This window comes from Procambarus clarkii, chromosome 40 (assembly GCF_040958095.1).
Source record: "Procambarus clarkii isolate CNS0578487 chromosome 40, FALCON_Pclarkii_2.0, whole genome shotgun sequence".
NCBI classification, from domain to species: Eukaryota; Metazoa; Arthropoda; class Malacostraca; order Decapoda; family Cambaridae; genus Procambarus; species Procambarus clarkii.
Window position 1 is genome coordinate 6,222,285 of NC_091189.1, and position 23,364 is coordinate 6,245,648.

The window sequence follows — 23,364 nt, forward strand, 5'->3', positions numbered from 1 at the left end:
TTTATTAAAATGTGCAAAGAAAACCTCAGGATCTTCCTCATTGAACTTGGGCAACTCTATATACTTATTCATCCTGATGGGATTATTATCACTATTTGTTGAAACATTACTAGTATTTCCATGCCCAGCTGCCATACGCTGTGATTCAAGCCTGAAGTTAGTGTTAGCCATTTGTTGTTGAATCTCTAATTGCCTAGTTTGTTCCTCGGCTTGTTGCTTCTTTGTGGCTTCAAGTTGCAACTCAATTAAACCTCTCTGGTTTTGTGCCGCAATTTCTAAACGCCTAGTCTCCAGCTCCCTTTGCTGAGCTTCAGCCTCTAATATTTGCTGTTGCTGTTGAGCTTCAATCTCTCTTTGACGAGCTTCAGCCTCTAATATTTTCTGTTCTTTTTGAGCTTCAAGCTCTAATTGGCGAGCTTCTAACTCAAGACGCTTTAACGTCATCTGATCACTCGACTCCTCTCTTAACTCCTCTAGAATTTCTTCACCTAACTCCCCATTCTCAACAAAATGCGTCACAATGACTTTCAATATTTGGGCTTTAACCATTCTATTGCTGGCGGTCAAATCCAAATGATTTGCCATTTGTATTAACTCAGTCTTTTTAAGGTTCTGAATCCCTTCAAAGTCTGGGTGAGCCACCAACGCTGCAACTTTCTCCTCCATCGTTACTAACACTTGGCACTTTATTCACAAAAATAATTAACACAATGGCACTGCACTACACTTCACTTGTAAAATTGTCACCACACTGAAAATTCGCTTGGCCTCACTGCACAAACAAAATATATAGGATGACTTACCTCAAAATCGTGAAACGTTGTTACTTGACACACAGGAAGGCTTGCTTGGCACATGGAATAGTTCTTAAGAAACACACAGAGACACTTGACACACTGGTACCTAGGAAGGCAAGGTTAGATTAGCATAGTTAAGTTAAAAATGGGACAATATTTCCCGGCACAGGCCCCCATAACTCTTTGTTACCTATCGTACGTTACGGCTCGTGATCCTACAGCAGCCAAACTTTAATAAGTCTAGGGATACGACACAACTGCTGTTCTCAATAGCGAATCACCAGTATAACCCCTTACTAGGTAATGAGCACAAAAATAGAATCTTCATAGGACTGAAGAATAAAGACACTAAGTATAGATATATACTATTATATTAAATAAATCTCAAAAGCAAACAGATGATTATATGGTCACAATATATCACATTAAAATATCACTGTATCTTCCAGACATTAAATCAATATTAATATATGTATATGGCTAGAACAAAAGAATGACTTAACTCCAAGATGATATCTCCCTGGTTCCCGATCAGCTACTGAACTACAATATGAGAGTCAAAAAACACATTGCCTTGCCCCGCGAATAAATTGCCAAAGTTACAATATTTATTATTTCAACAATGGAGCACTATATTGTGACAAGAGTAATCTTAAACTAACTTAATGAATAATTAGTACATATTGATATAGACAACAAAAGTACGTGTTTCTTTACATAGTAATTAAAATATGCATACAGAATAGCATAATGGCATGCACACCCCAGCAACGGACGATCCCACGACAATTTGCCAGATACAGTTCACTCAATTATTATTTCACTCTGTTACCCACTTATGATCACATATAAATCATTAGTTCCCGTGGGAAAACTGATCACACAAAGAAATAAACAATCATTCCCACGATACGCTGGGCCTAACGCCAACACTGTAACATGAATGTGCATTTGCATAGAACATATAAGTATACAATATACATGCTTGTAATTTACATACAATTATAAATGTACATATTAATATATTCACTTTCGTATCTTATAAGGGTACGTAACAGTAGTCGTAGCAACGTTAGACCAACTTACGGGCTCACCGTAGCCCGTGCTACATGGACACTTCGTTCTGAGTACCTAAATCTGAAACAACAACAACAACAACGTTAAACCAACCCGTCCTCCTAATAGCACGTCGCATTTTGACGTATACGTTACCCAAGTCCAAAAACTGTCGTACTGGAAAGTGGCAGCGGCTCTCGAAATTGACGTACTGTCTCGTTTTATGTTCGTGGTTCCTCTGGTAGGTTAGAAGAAGACACCTTAGTACGACAGTTTCTAGACGTTGGGAACACTGGGAGAAGGTACTGGATAGAGACCGCTCCCCGCTGCTCTACATGGAGTAAGTACCTCTATCATCATGCATCTACATTCTTGACAGTGCGGGAGACATCTCCCGTCACGCAGGGTGCAGTCGCACCTCCACAGATCTCCAGTATCATCTATTGATACTGGTAATGGCTCAAAAGGGCCACCACTTACGGGCTATTCATGCCCGTGCCACCTTTTGGGTGGCTTAATCTTCATCAATCATCAATCTTCTTGACAGTATCATCGAGGAGCAACCTGAGAGCACACGCTTAAATATATCATCGTGACAAGCCATTAATAGGTTTAAAGATGATGTACGATAGTTGGCCACATTATAATATTATGAGTCAAGCTAACTTTGACGAGGCTCTAATTTGGCTTTAACACTGCCGAAGTAAATGTTAAAGCTATCAACTTTTATAATGCCGCTCCCCAGGATGGTTGGGGGGGGGGGGGATTACAGTATCATCAATTTTGACTGGAGTGTTAATTACTTCCTAAATAAACAACTTTACCACTCTTAAAATGAAAATTTGAATAATGATTATTAATATTATCCAGGTGTGATGAGACTGCCTCCTTGACGTATACCATTATAAGCCTTTGGTGAATATACCAAGTATACTTGTACAGTTAGTGTCGCTTGCTCATATTTCCAGCAATTCACTCTTGTCAAAATAAGTTTGAGATCCTTTGAGGCTAGAATGCGCGTTTTTTTTCCCAAGTTTCCTTTTAATCATAATTGATAGTACAGTAATTGATAGTTTTAATCCTACTTGATATAATTAAAAATTGTAAATAATCTTTAATTCTAACTCGAGAATTTTATACATTTTGGGTAATGGTGTGTGACAATCGCCATAGGCTTGTAGTTTTCAGATTTCGTAAGACCCTTTATTTTACGTTTTAGAAGAAAAATTATTAATATAAAATTTGAATTCTTTTGGTATTAAATGATGCACAATGCATGTGTTTGTTAGTATGTTCCGGCATGCAGGGGCATATATGTATGGTTCTCAAGGCAAACTGGCATACTCGATTCCTTTGTAAGTGAAGAGGCTTTTCAGGGCATCCCTAATTTATGTGAAGGTTAAATACTATTATTCAACGTTGTATTTTAGAAAACGTTATTGTTAAATAACTGTGATTAGTGACTAGTGACGGACATCTTCGCCAGTTTTTGCTATTGGTAGTCTTCAAGGAAGCGTTACGTAGGCTAACTTCAAGGAAGTAGGTTGATTATTGTTTAAGGGCGGGAAGATGTGTTGCTTCTGGTGTGTGTGTGTGCTCTAGTTTTTAGTTATACTGTTCTCATTATCTCACTGTCATTTAGGAAAACATTAATATTTACGTGGTAAATAAGTGTGGTCAGTCAGTTATTGGCAGAGCGCAAATTGTAGTGCAGGTTTTGGTTGGTGAGTGTTGCTGAGCCGTCTGCCTGGCGCCACCAGAGGCTGACCGCCCATCTTCCCACCACCTCCACCACCCATTGCTCAACGCCCACTGCCGACCCTCCACCACCACCCACCTACTACCACCAACCACTACTAGCTCTTTCAATGCCCACCCACCACAACCACTAATCCCCCTCCACTGCCCAGCAACTCTCCCCATTGCCTGCCCAGACCACCACCACCACCCCCCACCACCACAGAACAGTAGGTAAATGAATCGTATATTAACTTCAATGTTAGTGTGATACAAACATTATAGGGGTTAGTACACCAGTCCATCCTCTCGAGCTTTCACAACGTCACTAAACTGATGTACTAACCTAACCGAGGACCCACGAATAGAAAATGGAACATAGCATCAATTTTGCGAGCCGCAATGATTTTTAGTACATCAGTTTTTCGCCTTTGGGGAATATATACGTCAAAATTTGATGTATTATTACGAGGAGCTGTGATCAGGTCACCTTCGTTAACACCAGTTCCGATACTCGGTTCCTATTGGTAATTCATACTTGAATGGATATTTTTGCTGCATACGGCTATCTTCATTACAATAAATAATTAATATGGATAATAAGCATATACTAATTAGATATCGTAAGAAAAGAAAAGTAATATTTAAGGCGGGGAGGGGAGGGAACTATCAGGGCAAAGTGCCAAGCCGTTACGACTATATAACACTTGTAATGGGTCCGTATGGGATGGGACGGGGGAGAGGAATGGTACCCAAGCACTTGGATGGTCGGGGATTGAACGCCGACCTGCATGAAGCGGGACCGTCGCTCTACCGTCGAGCCCAAGTGGTTGGAATATTTAAGGTGGTCTCAGCAGTGTTAGTTTGTCGTTGTTATTCAAGATTTTTATTTTATTTTCAACAAATTCATTATTGCAACGATCAAAAGTAGTGAGCATGAGACAGGCCGACTGGTCCCTCGTCATGGGAGACCTTGCAAGAGTGTCTAGCTGGAAAGGAATACCAGTGAATTGATCGACGTTAAATCATTATACTTTTACTCATAGATACAGATCTTGAGTGTTCCTGGAACAGGAGCGCGATGAGAGATCAAAGAAGCTGCTGAGACTAGCAGTCATTGTCACAGGTAGCCATTATTGATCGACGCCCAAGTAATCTCTCGCGTGAATAACACAAAGCGGGTAAATAACAATTAACCATCACTACCAAAATAAGGAATTTTTATTTTATCAGTATAGTTAATGCATTTTCTGTACTATCTTCGTATAGTTCAATATATGAAGGTAGTGCAGCGAGCTGGTGGATGGACGTGCGGCCTGAGTTACTCTACCCCCTCCCCTCGTCATTTCCAGAACTGAAAGCTTATCTTGTTGAACCTACAGTTAGCTAATTTATCGCCAGGCTAATGACTAGTAAACGGGTTGGGTGGTGACGCTCTCGCTGCTCTGTACTCACTGTCATAGTTTCGTAAGAATTCGTTCATTTTTGTTTTGATTTTTTGGTTACTGAATTAAATAGTGATATCATTAGCTGCAGCCATCAAGTGCGCTTCACAAGGCGAAGTTTTTGGTTTGGACGCGAGATACTTGGCAGGTTGTGAAGTATTGTCTTCCCGTTACATGTGTGTGAGGTAAACAAATATGAGGAGTGAGGCATGAGCGTAGAGTTGCTTTACACCGGGGGCAGCAGTGGTGAGGGAGGGGCTGAGAGCACTCCCCCGTTCTCTTGACTGGCCACAACGTACACAATACTTGTTGTTGTTAAAGATTCGCTACCTGGAACAAAAAGTTCCAAGTAACACGGGCTATGGTGAGCCCGTAGTGCCTTACACAATACTAAGACCTAACCTAACGACCCAACCCAGTTGAGTTACCCCACCTTACTTAACCTACCGCTGCATAGAAAACGTGGATGTTTGTGAGCACTTACTTGTCATAATGCTTTGTAATATGTACGTGAGAAGTAATAGTTGAGAGAGCAGGGTGCGGTATTATAGGGTGCTGTGTATTTAAAATTTATATTTTCTCAAATATAAGGTAATGATATTTCTTACTAGAAAGTGTTGCATAGTTAGGCGTAATTTAGGCTAGGTTTTGTTGCTCATTACTGGTATTTTCAAAGTAGTAGACAGGATTGTATGTATTTATATGGGGATATATATATATATATATATATATATATATATATATATATATATATATATATATATATATATATATATTATATATATATCGCAGGAAGATATAAGACAAAAGAAAGAATTACAAGAATAAAGCAAACTAATCAAGATTTCAAGAGCAGAATGTGGTTCATGTGTGAACATGTTAATTAATACTTAAGCATTGATTAATACTGTAGCATTTTAATCAATACTTTAACATTTTAATTATGTTAATATTATAGCATTGCAATAAATAAAACAAAATTAATAAAAAATAATAGGGGTAGTAGGAGAGGAAAAGATTAAAGTATTCAGTGAGAATCCACAAGGTCTTCTCTGAACATGTTATTTTCTTCATTGAGGATGTGGGTCCCTTTAATTACACCAGTGGTGGTATTATATATATATATATATATATATATATATATATATATATATATATATATATATATATATATATATATATATATATATATATAATATAATTATCATGTGTGTGTGTGTGTGTGTGTGTATAGTAACGCTATGTAAAAAGACACCTCGAACACTGTTTATGTAGGACAGACGTAAATCTGTGTTTATGTTTGTAGGTTAGATTAACATTTTAAAAGCATTACAATCACCTTCTGTGGTTGATTGTTCAATAAATCACTGAATTATATGTTTAATAGATCTCTGTCCCTGTCCATGGAGGACAGAGGTAAATGTATATATATATATATATATATATATATATATATATATATGTCGTACCTAGTAGCCAGAACGCACTTCCCAGCCTACTATGCAAGGCCCGATTTGCCTAATAAGCCAAGTTTTCATGAATTAATGTTTTTTCGACTACCTAACCTACCTAAACTAACCTAACCTAACTTTTTCGGCTACCTAACCTAACCTAACCTATAAAGATAGGTTAGGTTAGGTTAGGTAGGGTTGGTTAGGTTCGGTCATATATCTACGTTAATTTTAACTCCAATAAAAAAAAATTGACCTCATACATAATGAAATGGGTAGCTTTATCATTTCATAAGGAAAAAAATAGAGAAAATATAATAATTCAGGAAAACTTGGCTTATTAGGCAAATCGGGCTTTGCATAGTAGGCTGAGAAGTGCGTTCTGGCTACTAGGTACGACATATATATATATATATATATATATATATATATATATATATATATATATATATATATGCTGGTTAGCATTGTAAATGTGTGGCCATGTTTGTGGTAGAAAAAAAACCCTGATATTTGTAGTACGTGAATAGCAGAATAAGTCATATTCTGCTCGATTCTCACCTCAATAAATGCTTCATTCAGGTATTGCAAATGCCAATAATGGCCAACAGAACCTAACCTTAATTAGACCTAACTATTCAGCACATTCTAGTATGAAACAATAGTACCTTGATTACCTCCTTATAATAATTCCTCCTTATAATTGAGGAAATTCAAATTTTGAATATGCAGTACGTTAAAGTTGATGAATGCATTTTGCCTCACTATCCGTCACTCAACTAACTATACCCCACACTTTTATCACTTCTCAGGGCTCCGTGTTGGAAGAAGTTAGTGGATGTTCAGCAAGACTAGTGAGCACCATGGTTGGCGGTTTATCTCCATTGTCTTCATCTTCTGCTGCTGCCTCTACATCATCCAAGGTTCCCTCTGCTGCATGTCCCAGCACGTCATCGACCCAGCTCGGCATTGACGATGGAGAAACTGCATTTACTCAAGCACTCGTTACTATTATATATGAGTATTTGTCTGTTGGCAAGCCTCAGGCTATCACCAATTGGCTCGCAGCACTACAGGTGAGAATGTTACAGTATAAACTTAGAAAAACCTTAGAAAAACCGAACCTTAGAACTAAACTCTGGTTTTCTAAGGTTCGTATGTAATGGCGTACATTACTAGTACATGGAATGTTAGGACAAGCCTTTTCATACTAGAATATTTTATTTATTTCTGTTTAGCTTCTGGTGCTTACAAATGGTTCTCTGTAATTTTATGTTCATGTTGTTATTTTACTTGGAGAATGAAAGCACCAGGGGCAGGTGGGAAGTACAAAATGAATGATACATGTGTGTTAGGAGACAACCTTAGGCAGGGTTGCTGTATTACATATCAAGTAAATCTATTTGGTTGAGGGAGTGGTAATATCATTGGCCTGCAACCCTGTACTGTAGTCCCAAATTTGCCTTCATCCCCAAAGAACTGGAAAATCCAACTACTGGAGTTTGCATATATCTAGTCAGAAGTGGATTCCTGTCTTGATTGGTATGAGCTGGTAATGACTTCAAACCCATGAATAGGTTCACTCATTACTGTTATAGTCACTATGCCGTGAGTGTGCAAATTTACCCTGGCTGGGGGAACAACCCTATAAACAAACTTCTTCCTGGGAGGCAAAAGTGTGTTCTAACACAATCACACCCTGTAAGTTTTGTCTTGTTGGCCAAGCCACTGATCAAATTGAGGCTAGATTGTTTAAAAATACTTTCTATTTGAGCAGGAAAATATAGGACCAAATAAAGAATCACAAGAAAAAAGCAAACTAATCAAGATTCCAAGAGCAGGATGTGTTCATGTGTGAACATGTTAATTAATACTTAAGAAACTCTCTGCCTCATATTGTGTAGTCGTTATTGTGGAATACTAAGCCAGTTACAGACCCAGTTATGTTCTGGTTTCCATATTACAAAAAATAAATGGCTAAAATAGCTAAATAGCTACTGTACTGGAAAATAAAAGTTAGGAAGCTGATGGCTTAAAAGGTTGTGCAGCTACTCAGGAGGTTATCTGTGATATATGTAGTATCCGTCACTCTGAATGTAACCATCATTCACCTCCAGTCTTGTTACCAAACTTTGTTGGCTTGTATCTCTTTAATTAATTATCTGCTATTTTTATCTTCTTTAATGGTTATACTCTGGTCTCAGAAAATATTTTGTTCATCTGAGAAATGCTGAGATCTACTATATGTGGGATTCTGATGGTCATCCCAAAGAAGGACTTCAACCTTTAACTTTAGAAAAAAAAATGGCTATCATTTTATCAGTTTTGACAGTTTTAAAGTCATTTCATATATTCCATATCATTATACATGTACTATAAATTGTATCAGACATATTTGTAAAGCCTCTGCTCCTCTAGGATTTGCTGAGAGTCGACTTCATTTCAACTTTAGGTGTTTTATTAAGTCTGATAAAAGTTTATCTGTATTGTGCTTTACCTTATTCATATCTGATCAACCTTGCTTCCTGACTATTGTAATGTTCCTTCAAGGTTTCAGTATTTTCAATGACACTTGATAAGGCATGTAGCAAATCTCCAATCTCAAAAATGCTTATTTTTGCTTTGAACATTGCTTATTTATCTGCTTTCTCAATTTCCATTAAATTCTTTAAGAATGGTGAGCTCTTGGCTAGACTTGTACCTCATGGGAGCAGTGCTGTGAACTGAGCATTGGTTATTACATTTATCCAAGGACACAAGTTTCTTTTGTCTGGTGTCTATGGATCGGTGATCACATTGGCAATTTAGATATCATACATGTAGTGACCTATAATGTCTGGTTATATGGGCAGACGGTAGTTTATACATATCGCCTTATAATCATGGGTAGATCTCATCGCCATTTTGGATGGAGCAAGTGAGTACAAGGTAGTGAGGAAGGGTCATGGTTGACCTGACTTAGCCAATAGTTTTGATAACTCTTCCACTCAACCATTCTGTCGCATTCAGTCCCTGACTGTCCAAATGGTTGGGCACCATTCCTTCCCCCTGTCCCATCCCAAGTCCTTGTCCTGACCCCTTTCAAGTGCTATATAGTCGTAATGGCTTGGTGCTTTTCCTGATAATTCCCTTCCCTTCCCTTCCTAGTGACATCAGAGAAGCCCATAGCTTACCCAATCAGATACTAGTGATGGTAGAAACTGCATTCTGATTGGTGTTATATGTGAAGGTTTCTAACTTAAGTGAAGCAAAGTGAGAGTTTGGTTAGCTCACCCTTAGTTTTTATCACTTCATTCTCTGGGACGCGACCTTACCTTGAGGTTACCTTGAAAAGATTTTGGGGTTTAGCGTCTCCATGGCCCCAAAAAGCTTTCCTATTCCAGTATCTCTTGAATAGGAAAGATTTTTCATTGTTATCATCTAGACCAAAAAATGCATAAATTTGTTCAGAGCACAAACATACTTTAATCACAGAAACCCCCCAAAATCAGCCAAAAAAATTGCAAGTAGATTTACCTATTTTTATAAAGTTATCAAAGACAGAGAATATTACATTTTTGAACAATGCATTCTGCAGACACAACCTGTAAAATACAGTTGTAATGAATCGGTAAATATTATGTCTATAAGAATGTAGAAAAGTGCTTGGGTACCTGTTACATTACATTAAAACTATTTTCAACTTTGCTATGCATAAACCTTCAGGTCACAATAAAAATGTCCATAGTTAACTTCACTCATGGTATATTTTAGATGAAAAAGTTTTGTTTTCTTTTCTTTTACAGTCTAGGTTTTATTGTTTGGAATGTACACATTAAAATTCAAACTTGCTTATACAAAAAATCCCAGACTAAAACATTTTGCTTTTATTTTGTTCAATTTTCAAAATATGGTGTATGCACCTAGGGAGATTGGCTAGGGTGTCTTCTCTGCCTTCAGCACTTGTTATCATGTTTAATCACATTTGTTATCATAATTTCTACATGTCAGGAGTTAAGAATTTTATGGATGGGTGTCCTGACATTTATGACTTGTAAAATTGCAGACAGTGTTGCAATGTTATGATCATATGAGTTCATAACAAAGATGGTGAAAACTATTAGATTTGAATTTAGAAGTGGAAGACTAAGAAAAAGTGAGCTAAGCAACCTGTTATGGTGATAGAAAATACTGCATGCTGTGAACAGAAATTACTTTATAGAAATAACTCCACATGAGACTAGGATATGCAGCAAGAAGAGCCAAATACCCCCATTGAGAAGCTGAGGTTCAGTAAGTGTGTTTAGAGATAATGCTGTCAACATTAAATGCCAAGACTTTTTAATACTCTCCCTCTAAAATAAGGAGGGCATAACTAGCCAACCTCTCATGGTATTCAAAAGAGAACTTGATAAACATTTCCGAACATTACCTGATCAACTGGGCAGGGATTCACATGTCTGACTGTGAGCAGCTGCATCTAACAGCTAGTTTGACTAGACCATCAACCAGGAGGTCTAGTCAGAGACTGGGCCATAGGGACATTGATTCCCAGAACTACCAACAGGTAGCATGTCACAAGTTATAATGGACAGAGATGTGCAGAAGCGGCAAATTAAGTACATGATGAAAAATAGTGCTGAAAGATATTAGACATTTACTGTACTGAAGTACTATCATGCGTAAATTCCTAAACATCGTCATATGCACATTGCTGAGTCTTGGAGAATTTGATTCACATACAGTACCGTACTAAAATTCATTTTTATTAAATACGCTTCTAATACCAATCCTTCAATGTTATTGCAGGGTGTAAGGCGAGTTTCAGTTCTTAGTCAACGAGCCGGACTCTTACTGTGGCAGGTAAAGTTAATTGGCCGTGCTGCTCATTTCCTTCATCGTCTAACATGTACTGCTAAAGAAACTTCAACATCAGGTGAAGAGATCAGTGGTGGGGAGCCTAGTCCTCTTGTGTCAGCCGAACAAGCATTGTCACTTAATAAACGCTTGGACCTTCTTACTGATACCTGGCTTGAAGGTCAGTTCTCAAGAGTTTCCATAAAATAAACAGAATACTGATGCTTAATACTTCATTGTTTGTAATTATATTAGGTTTAATATTTAAACTGTGATACCGTTTAACAAAAACAAAATTAATTGAATAAATGCCAATGATATTTACATGCACTGTACAGGGTACTTATTTTTCTACAATTGAAATTTTTTATTTTTCAGTACATCTGCAAACAGAATACTGATACAGTACATAAATATATGTATCCATATAAAGCATTCTTTGTATTCTTGTGATTTTTAATACAAATTTGATCTGCAGAAGTACGGGAAGAAGTTGTGCGATACTTGCGAGGAGATGCAGAGAAACAGTATTCAGCAAAATGTGCCTTTACACTTGTCATGCGAGACTTGCCTTTACCTCTTAATTTTCATGAATGTGAAGGTGAGAACGTATAGCTTTTCAAAATTTATTATCAAGTATTTATTTTAAACACAAATTTTAAATCATATTTCAATCTTTTATATGAAATTTAATGCAGTAAATACTGTACTGTATACAGTATTATTGTATTATTAAGTATTAAAGTTACAGTACTGTTTACTTATCTGACTTTTTACAATGTTATTTTGTCTTCCCCTCTAGGGTGCTCTGATCCTCTGGCACTACTTGCTGTTTTACGCAGAGCCAAGGTGCCAACCATTGCAATATCTGCCCTTGCAAATATGTTGTTCCAGACCTGAGCATGAATATTTTTTGTAAGTTCAAAATAAATTGTTTTGGTGCATAGTTTAGTTTAAATAAAAATATGTAATTTTACAGGAGGATGTGTAAATATTTTATGAAACGACAAAATATTTTTCTGTAAAATCTATGAAAATGATTATTCTGCAAAATTGTTTTGATCCATGACATTTTACCATTTATACTGTTCATACCAAGGTAAAATTATAAATTGCTCAATGCAATATATGTGTGCATTATAGAATGAAATGGAAAAAGCCTCACAGACAACTGCTAATATGACAAAAAATGACTCCATAGCTTATGCCAATTATAAAGTGTAGTGCAGTATTTTAAAATCTGTATGATATATCTCTGCATTATGTATGTAACAGGTTAGTGGAATCTCTTTTATTTATATTATTTTTTATGATTACATTTAGTATAACCTTTTTCTTTTATAAAAGTTTTATGCACTTTTTCAATTAAATAATGAATTAAATATATTGTAGTATTCTTATTCAAAGTTTGAGCTACCTACAACAATCTGATCAGCCTTTTCTTATGATTGACAAGAATTATATTAAATAGTTTTGTCCAGCCAGAGCCTGACAGCTGAGTGGACAGCGCTTCGGATTCGTAGTCTTGAGGTTCCGGGTTCAATCCCCGGTGGAGGCGGAAACAAATGGGCAGTTTCTTTCACCCTGATGCTTCTGTTACCTAGCAGTAAATAGGTACCTAGGAGCTAGACAGATGCTACAGGCTGCTTCCTGGGGCTGTGTAACAAAAAGGAGGCCTTGTTGAGGACCGGGCCACGGGGGCCGCTAAGCCCCAATATCATCTCAAGATAACCTCAAGAAGGTACTTCTTCTTGACCCTACCTGCTAACTTTGACTATTGCTGTTAGTAGACATATTTCCTGCTCACAAATAATGAAATACCTAAAGAAATATTGATATAAATGCTTGAGTAATGAAAGGTTACATGGCATGATCACAAAGTGAAAAGTGTATGACCATTATGTGACCATTATTATCGACCTACATTAGGACTACTGTACCACAAAATTTCCCATATTTTACTAAAATTTCACAATAAGGTAGAGTATGTATAAGATCATAAGTACAATAAAGCATTCATAAAAGTGACTATGACCCTGTCCATCAAGTATTCCCATACTCAGTCCAGTGTCTTACCTGTCATCCCTGCATGTCTCTCCATCATGTGTATTAGCCTTTTGTGGTGAACTGTATCAAATGCTGTTTGGCTGTCTAGAAAGATGCAGTCTACCTATCCTTCCTTCTCTTGTTTTATTTTGGTGACCCTGCCATAGAATGCAATGAAGTTTGTTAAGCACGATTTTTCCCTCTGAAGCTGTGTTGTAGCAATTTAAAATTTACTCAACCTAAATTAAAAAAATATTCTGATGGTGTTTCTTGCATGGATTGCATGTTAATGACTCTGGTCAATAGTTTAGTGCTTTATATTTGTCCCCTTTGTTGAATCTTGGAACTACATTTACCATTTTATTTATCAACCAGATTTCTGGTTGTGAGTGATAATTTCTCAGCCAAATGTGCACACCCATGGTTGCAGTCCTGTACAGTATACCTATATATGGTTATTGTTATCTCTGGTTGGTGTACACTTGTGGTGGGTGTCCCAAATAAGAAATTGTACTTGCGACTCGGATGAAGTATGTGGGAAGGCATATGATATCTGGTTGTGTGACGAGTTGAGTGAAGCTTTATTCATCTTGTGTGATACTTCCATTTGAAATGGTATTAGTGGAGGCAGAAGGTGATTTGCTGCAAGTAGTCAGGTTAACCTGGCCTCGGTTATCTAGGCTGGGGAAAGTGCCACCTCTACACTCTTGATGATGTTATGTAAACCTAGGAAAGGACCATTCAGGTGATAGGCCAAGATAGAAACTCCATTTTCATTAGTGAATCTACACACAGGTTCAATGAAGAGAACGAGGGGAGAATGAGCATGTGTGAGCTAGCTAACTCATATGCTCCTGGGTGACTGTATTTGCTAGATGGGTTGTCTGCACTTTTAACTTAGGCTCTCGTGCAAACAGTACTAAGTATATTAGATGTTGAGACATTAGAGAGAGTAGTCATGGCTGAGTTGATAAGTACGTAAACCCCCTTTTGCAGAGCTGAAATGATTGACAGTACTGTACTTTAAATTCACAGAAATGGCATCCTCCTCCTCCAGTACTCTTCCCCCCCTGGTGTGGTATCAAGACTGCTTGCAGTGGAGATGGAATTATTGCAATGTTGAAATCACTGCAGTCATAATAATGAAGCGTGTGACTGGAAGAGCGCATGTGTGTACTGAATGTTTAAACATAACTACAGTAGAACACTTACAATTTTATTGTGCAACATTCATCTCACATTCATGGCAACCCAAATGGTAGCTCAGTTAAATCAAATTGCAAACTCCTGGAACAGGTTGTGCCAAATTATTGGTAAAGATTGGAGGCAGTTCATAGTTCAAGATTTGTGAATCAGTCTAAATGGTGACATCTCATGAGTTCTGCTGAAGTAAAAGTGCACATTTGGGATTATTTCAAACACATGCAGGCTATATTTTTGTGCATGCAAGACAATATCTCACACATCATATTTGGAGCTCCAGTGATTCCTTTGAATTGTGGCATATTCATGAAATGAAATGTAATGAATGTCATATAATTGCCATGTAATGAAATGTCATGTATCTGCAGGATCTGCAGGATCAGTATTGTTTTATAACTTTGTATATGGCTTCACAGAGTAAAGAGAATTCCCAAACTATGTATGTAAGTTTAATGGTAATAAATTAATTACTTTAAACATGGTTTTAACAGTGATCCCTTCATCCTCATAAAATCTGTCATCCTCATTGAAGGGAACCATATTCATTACTAGTCATACATCCTATAAATATTGATGGTATCAAGTATTCTAATTCCCTACCTAACAGGTCGAGTTAAAACAACCAATAATCTGGCAGAATTCATTTAGATGCCATGCTGTTACTCTAAGCTTTTTACTTCTGTTGATAACCACTGTAAATAGTGGGCTATATTGCATGAGCAAAATTGCAAGTAGATGAGGTCCAAGGAAAAGTAATTTCAGACATCAGTAGCTCTTCCGTCTCTAGTGTAATACTGAACACCATCATAGTTAATGGGTATCACAAGATTCATGCTGCTTTCTTCAGTAACCACGGTGATATCTGGTCTAGTCCTACTGCTTTTGGTACATCCAATTACTCTATGTATGTTTTTACCTCCACTACATTTACACCAATTCTGTCTATTGTTTTTTCTGGTCATATGTTGTCTACCCCCTATTGGTACTGTGAAAACATTATAGCATTAAATGCAGAGCAGTCTGGACAAGAAATCACTTAAAGGAATGGCATATATGTATGTATTTACTTGTGACTAAAATATAATGTGTGTATAATAGTGGAGTTTGAATTGCAGTGGCCTGTCTAGATAAACACTTACCCTTTCTACAAATGTGTGACCTCTAAAAATAAACTGCTTACTCAAACCTGTGAATTGTTATTTAGATTTTCGTACCGTAATTTGCAGAATGTATTTTGAATATTATTTGAGCTAAGTTTATCACTGAGTACAATGGAAAGTGGATAAGTGGAATTGGTGAATTTCCTGTTTAGAAAGTGTCCAACTTGAGATCCAGCAGATGACTTGTCTGTTTGTGGTGCTATCTTCTTGAGATGATTTCGGGGCTTAGCATCCTTGCGGCCCGGTCCTCGACCAGGCCTCCTTTTTGTTACACACTCCCAGGAAGCAACCCGTTGCAGCTGTCTAAATCCCAGGTACCTATTTACTGCTAGGTGAACAGGCACATCAGGATGAAAGAAACTCTGCTCATTTGTTTCCGCTTCCACCCAGGATCGAACCCGGAACCTCAGGACTATGAACCCCGAGTGCAGTCGACTCAGCTGACAGGCCCCCATCTGCTGGAGTAATATTATGTACATTATACACACTATCAAGTCTTGTTTTTATAGGATGCTCTCCCCCTCTTTTTCTCTCTTAACACATCTCAGCCATGCTTTTTAATAAGGTTTTAATACACAACTAGATATATGTGCCTTTCTTGCCGACCACTCAGACATTCCTCCACACACAGACAAATGTTATCTTACACCCCCCCCCCCCCCCTCAAAAAAAAAAAAAAAAAGAGGGGGACTCACTTGTTTGCCCTCTTTTGGAGAGGGAGGTTGACATTTATCGATGTATGGTGTATCTGTTGGGAACAGCTGCCTGTGTATATATATATACTTTATACTTATATCAAAATTCTCCCAAGGACTACTGACCTTTACCAAGATGCAACCCCATAGTAGATAACTAACTCTCAGGGACTTAGGTGAAGAGGCATTAGATGAATGAAAACATGCACAACCATTTCTGTTTTGCCCAAGATTCGAATTCAGAATTCCCGATTGTGTTCAGCCCGTTCTCATTAGCAAAGGTGAAATGCTCGTTAATCCAGCTGTCAAATTCCCTGTTATGAATGAAAAACAGTTTACTCACAACTGATGATGTTTGCATATTTCTCGAACAGTTTTTTGTTGGCGACCTTTGTTCCAATCACAACTCGGTAAAGGCTTCATCCACGTGCTTCAAATACAAATAATCCAGGCCGTCCCTCAAACAAAGACCGAAGAGTGTGGCGCCTGCCATGCACCCCGCCAAACCCCCTGTTTATGACTGAAAAATGGTTTACACACCACTTGCAACTGATTTCGATCCAACACTTCTGAAACAAGTGTTTGACTGACGAATTTTGTTCGAATCACAACCCTGTAAATGCTTCACCCACATACTACAAACAAATAATCGCCAACAGAACCTAAACACCTAACCTAACCTATGCCTATATATGCACAATATGTTAATATATTATAATATTAATTTATATTTGAGAAAATTCCCGTTTTGAATGAATAGCATGTTAAAATTTATGAATGCGTCTGTGGGGTCGACCACTGGGTGTAATGGACGTGTCTAGGACGGGTTGAATAATCACCAACAGAACCTAACCTAAACTATGCCTAGCTATACACAGAACTTCAATGTATAATAATATTAACATATAAATTAAAACAAACCTATTTTTAATACACTGTGTTAAAATTGACGAACGCATCTTGGGGACGGCAGCCGCTTTAACGAACCTGGCCTGAGGACAAGCTGATGTATTGTAAGAATGAACAATATGGGAACATTTAGTTTCCTTACCCAATTAAACCACTAATCAAAGTAGGCCTAGATTTTTATTTTTTTGGGATAACTAGAAAGTTTAACACTAATAGTGCTGCCATCGGCCACTATGTAAAACACTTAACATGTTAACAGTGCTTGTTAGAGCACATCAAATTAAAACTAATGTAGACCATCCTGGAAATTTAAATCTTACCAAAAGAAAGTTTTAGATGATGTGATTGAAATTTTGGCCTGTAATATTGGCCCAATACTCCGGGAAGATAATTTTAAGTTTGGTAGGAATTTTTAATGTTAGTAATTGCAGGCAATTATCCAATTATCTCCATCTCCCCCTTAGTATCAACCTGAATATAAATATGTACTAGCACCCAACAACGATAGGACAGCACAAAATTTACAGGCAAGTGCCAGAGGAAATTAATTGCTATAAGTTTTTACTGCGAATGATCGTTAATTACAGTACACTTGTTCCGAATACCAATAGCTTTATTTGTTACTTTTTGCTTCGTGTTCCGATGACCACAATTAACATATGACCTAATTTGTTTCCAAAGCTGATTTTTTAATTATTTCAATTATTAAAATGAATATTTGTATTTTCAGTCCGTGGATGCATGAAGCATTCAAATTAGAGGAACCCATATTCAAGACAAAACCTCTAAATCAAATACTGACTCGTAAAGTTTAATAAGTTAATACTGGACATATTTTTGGTTTACTGGACATATTTTTGGTTTACTTAATGAGTAGCAACGACGCAGAATGGCGAAAATGTTCTCAGGTGTTGGACCCTACTTGAGGTGTGATTCGATCACAGGAAGAGAGCGAAGCACTGTTCAAGAAAAGTTCGAACGTAATCAGGCGAATGTTAGAATCATGGGTAAGCGTGAAGTGCAGCCCAGTAGCAGCGGCTAATGTCTGAGAACGGATTGGTCAAAGCAATGCACATACATATATAATGCAGTGGTACAATTTAAAATTTGTCAAGAAGCAATTTCACGAGCCATTGACCTCCCGTTCCCACCACGACCACTGGAGAAGACGCAGCAGGTGACAAACTGTAAGTAAACAAAAGGACGATGACAAAAATGGTGGGTTGTCTTCCACCCAGTACTGTATACTACACGTCCAACTGGCGGATTATTTTATATTTTGTCAGATAATTGGACGTTAGTTAAATTTACGTATATATATACAACGTTATGTCACTGGTGTACCAGCCTAAATTATGTAGTGGGAATTGTTAAGCACTCATCATAGGAAGTTTGTTAAATATTTATAAACCATAATTAAAATTTAAATATCACGATTAGCATTACATATGATTATTTGTTCCACGTTGGCAGGGCCAGATGAGTTGCATTACTAGTTATCAATGTTTTATGAAAGGCCAGTTCGAGCGTGTGGCATTATGGAAGGTCGTTGTGGCCATTATTAGCAAGTCTCCACCTTTCATGGTGTGGAGACCATCAGCCCGGAGAAGAGAGGGAGACAATGAAGTTATAAAGTAAAATATATTTATAGTGATTCATAATATCAATACCTTTTTGGGCTTTGTAATTAATCTTTTATCATATCTTGACTATGATCCGGCGTTCTATAGTTTTAATAGTAGAAACTGGGATATCAACATCTAATTCAGTTTCTTCATTGTTACATAAAGATTTATAGCAGTTTTCCTTTATCATATTGTGTTATACCGATAGAGGAAGTACTGAATATTCGTACAATGGCTATTAAAATGGATAAACAGTAATAATCAATACAGTGAAATTAACTGTAATTCTACATTTGACAGTTTTTTTTAAGCCTGCTTTTAGAAGTTATATAGTCATCTCTTGCACAAAACAATTGCCAGTTGATTTTTGTTTAACCTAACCTAACCTAACTCAACTTCATGTAGTTGAAGAAAATTGCGGGCGAAACGTCTGTGTACAATTTGACCGACTCATTATTTCTAGTACGAGGTGTGAATAATGAGCTGGATTGAGTGGAGAATGACAGCTGTGTCACTCTGCACACTTCACCACACGGTGCACAACATCAACAGTAAGGATAAGAAATGATAACAAAATAAGTTTAAATATAGGGTTCTGACGCTCTTTTGGGTAAATAGGCATAAAACTAACACACTAACGCTCAAGTATTTTCAGCTGCCTCCATTCTGGGGGGTTGGAAACTTATTGATTTTGAGGCAGACTGGTTAAAGTTCGGTGAGAGTCAGGAAAAATATGCGACCTTTTGAGAAGGAATAAGATAGTGGACGGGTGGTAACGGAATTATCAGGGAGAAGGCGCCAAGCGATAATGATTATATAACTTTGGGAAGGGGTCAGGATAAGGATTTGGGATGGGAGGCGGGGAAAGATACGGTGCCCAATCACTTGGACGGTCGGGGATTGAACGCCGACCTGCATGAAGTTACACCGTCGCTCTACCGTCCAGCCCAAGTGGTTGGACGGTTAAACTTTCATTAGTTACATCTAGTACAGTACTACAGTCACCGCGTGTCCCTATGCCATGGGATGTCATATTAAGATCGCAGGTTCTCCATGTAGCGTCATAGTTTAGTGTTCGTCATTAATTATGCACTCCACACATCCCGTGGACGGTGGTGGAAAGGGTCACAGAGGCCCATAATGGGTTCAGGACTGAACTCGGTAGTTCATTTAGCCAAGTAAAAAATTTTGGAAAGCTAGTTGTACATTTTTTTTAATCACACATACATATGTATACATAGTTATAAAGTACACATTTACCATAACAATTTTTTGGTTACCCGTGGTTCCTGGCACACATCTCTCACATATTTGATAAAACTGTCGCCCGAACAGGGACTCGAACCCTGGACCCTTAGGTTAAAAGCCTAATGCTCTACCGACTGAGCTATCCGGGCTCTGTCTATATAAAAGGTGCCGATATTATTCTGCTCGTCTGCTATACTTTTTGTTTTGTTTTACCAGCGACTGAACATTAAGAAGATACGGACTCCTGTTATTCAGGTGTAGTTAGGTGAGTACGTACGGGTAATGATACGTGGGTGAGTGAGTACGTTTGAATACATGTGTGTCTTCGTTTCGATAATAATTCATTCTGTCGGGGAACAGGTAGCCAATGTACATATACAGTACATGTTAGGCTTATATGGAGGGTTCCCCACTCCCTCTCCAAAGGTTGAACTACTGACCCTCCCCAGAATACAACCCCATAACAATGTAACTCGTGGGTACCTATTTACTGCTAGGTGAATAGGTGCATTAGGTGATAGGAAACAAGGCCAACCATTTCTGTCACTGCCGGGATTCGAACCTCGGAAATTCCGATTGTGAGTCGAGAACTCGCATGTACACCGTGTGTCTGCATATTTTGATGCATTTGAGCAGCCCGTCCTCCAAACAAAGACCCAAAAGTGATTCCATGCACCCGCCAAATCCCCTGTTTATTTATCTTGAGATGTTATGAATGAAAGCGGTTTACACATGACTCACAACTGTTGACGTTCGAACACTTCCGGAACAAGTGCTTCACTGACGAATTTTGTTCGAACCACAACGGTATAAATGCTTCACCCACGAACAACAAATACAAATAATCGCCAACAGAACCTAAACATCTAATCTAACCTACGCCTATATATGTTTAAATTGTTTGAAATAGCTATACAGTACTTAAAATTAATTTAATTACTTCTCAAGAGTGAGAACATATTTTGTATAGATTACATGTTTTGATACTTACTTTGTATAACTTAGATATGACAGTATTAAGTTGCACAAAATATACCACATTGTAAGCCCAAATTTGACTATTCTAGTGCCACTATTCCTGGGTTCGATTCCCGGGCAGACATACGTTTGACAGCAACATGAATCTGGAAATTATGCGATTGTCTTGCGTTTCATCCCGGGGAATGAAACTCCAAAGCAAGTGAAGAGGTTGAGAGCTCTCAGGACTTCGGGTGATCTTCGCCAAGTGTCTGCAAGAGGAATTTTGTTTTTGTCTCAATTTCCTTAATCGGTGAGCGTTCTGGGCTTTCCCTGACCTTGTTGACAAACAAGGGAAGCCTGACAACCAGTGAAGGCTCTATGGCATTTTTGGGAACAAATTGTAGGTTGAGAACAAATTGTAATTGTAGGAAATTGTATATTCACTTTTTTTTCGTTTAGATTTCGTTCCTTAAGATTAAAAAATAGTTATAGGCCCTAAGAAAAAACAAACATACATTGTTTCTTTAGGACAAAATGTTGTTATCGTTCAGGTGACTGCGGTATGGCATAAAGCGGAGAAAGGAACTATCAGGAGAAAGCGCCAAACCATTACGATTATAGCACTGGGAAGGGAGTCAGGATAAGGATTTGGGATGGGACGGGGAAATGGTGCCCAATCACTTGGACGGTCGAGGATTGAACGCCGACCTGCATGAAAGGGAGAATAACATGTAACGGGGCCGTCACCTAGTCAAGAGACACAGTATTATTACTAATTCTGATTGACTAAGATAGTCACGTGATACAGCCACGTCATCATCTTAAATATATGGGATGAAGCCATTTTGTTAATATACTAACAGTAATCATATACTTTTTATGATGATTATTGCGCATTAAATTTAAAAAAGAAGGTTTAGCAGAGTATCCGGCTGTTAAGGAGACTGCCCAAGCTCCGTTATTTTTAAACTCCGTTTAAAACTTTTACCAGGCAAAGTTTTAATTCAGTGTCAAGTGAGAGGCTGTATCCACGTGATACATTTATTGGCATACCCATCGGTATTGAACTTTACTCGCCCAGAAATTTGTTACCCACAGCAATGGATATGGGGGGACGGATGGGGGGGGGGGGGGTTAGGGCGTCTGTGGGTGTTAGGTAATTAGGAGAGGACGGGGGAGGGGGTGGAGAGACTAGGGGACACCCATTAGGCTACAGGAGTGGGGACGCACAATTACAGGAGCCGCCGTCCCTCCTGCCAGCCTCTCCCTCACAATAATTAGCATTCCCACACTGCACATTAGAGCGTCATCGAACAAGTCATGCGTGTCGCTCGGAATGAAAATTACGTTTCTTCGGTTTTGACAGCGCGCCTGTCGTAGAGGCGACACCTGTGCTTGGTGACTGCCTGGGCTGTTACTCACAGTGTTATTATCGGTGGCACAGTGGCACCTGTCCCTTCCCCAGGCCCTGGGTCTTGTGCTGCACATACCGTGCTTTTTTTCTGCAATGTCATGTCATGTTCTTCCTATGACAACTGCAGGTATAGTGCTTCCTTCTTCGAAATAACATCAAAACGAATTCGTAATGAAAATTATGTTTGGCATGATATTTTCTAAACAAAGCGAAATCCTTGAAGTATTTGCACGTCTTTGAACTCCTATGCTAAGTGAGCCCTTAGCGAGGCGTAGCTACGCTCTAGTGTAATAAGGGAGAACGGTAAGGCAATACCAACACCAGATTACTAATGGCTAGTCGTAGGCATGCATCAGTCACAGGAGACACTGATGAATGCCTATTACTAATGACTAGGCTGCTGATTAAAATATTCCTGATTTGTTGTTAGAGCTATACTTTCAGAGTGAATTTTACCATGATGCACTCTGCAGGCAAATTGAAATTATTTACATAACTCCATAACTGTCTGCGAGTCGTTCAACGGTGTTCGTAGTAGTCTACTACACTGGCCTCACCCGGGCTCACTAAGTAGCCTAATATCCCCTTCTCTCAGTTTGTCACTATTACAAATACAGCTGCCTAACCCACATAACCCATAGAGACCGATGCATAGAAAACTTTAATATCACACTGCTTTACTTTTAAGTAATACGTCGCAGTTTTAATACAATCGTTGATTCCGTCCAAAAATGCGGCGCATTAGGCTGGAGGACGGGTCCTGCCAGTGTTGTTGGTAGTCA

General features: G+C 38.2%; 1 protein-coding gene, 1 long non-coding RNA gene and 1 other non-coding gene across 8 annotated transcripts in view; 1 reads left to right on the forward strand and 2 right to left on the reverse strand.

Annotated features, from left to right (window-relative positions):
* The window catches only part of shtd (anaphase promoting complex subunit 1), an 82,280-nt gene extending 67,232 nt beyond the window's left edge, over positions 1-15,048 (forward strand). For 2 of the 6 annotated variants that reach the window (XM_045741735.1, XM_045741739.1), the window contains 4 exons: positions 7,299-7,562; positions 11,275-11,503; positions 11,801-11,923; positions 12,125-12,704. In XM_045741735.1, coding sequence (XP_045597691.1) covers positions 7,299-7,562; positions 11,275-11,503; positions 11,801-11,923; positions 12,125-12,222 — 714 coding nt within the window. In that variant the 3' untranslated portion in view covers positions 12,223-12,704. Of the gene's footprint in view, positions 1-7,298; positions 7,563-11,274; positions 11,504-11,800; positions 11,924-12,124; positions 12,705-12,803; positions 13,347-14,403 lie in introns of those variants that run through there. The other 4 variants (XR_011230992.1, XM_045741736.1, XM_045741738.2 and 1 more) reach the window with 4 other exon arrangements.
* A 564-nt stretch (positions 15,049-15,612) lies between these two features.
* LOC138372931 (uncharacterized) lies at positions 15,613-16,931 on the reverse strand. Its single transcript, XR_011230993.1, has 2 exons — positions 16,770-16,931; positions 15,613-16,189 (listed from the first exon to the last, which is right to left on the reverse strand). It is a non-coding gene; the product is annotated as an uncharacterized lncRNA (long non-coding RNA).
* A 3,353-nt stretch (positions 16,932-20,284) lies between these two features.
* On the reverse strand, positions 20,285-20,357 carry TRNAK-UUU (transfer RNA lysine (anticodon UUU)). Its single transcript has one exon. It is a non-coding gene; the product is annotated as a tRNA-Lys (tRNA).
* Positions 20,358-23,364: the final 3,007 nt, after the last annotated feature.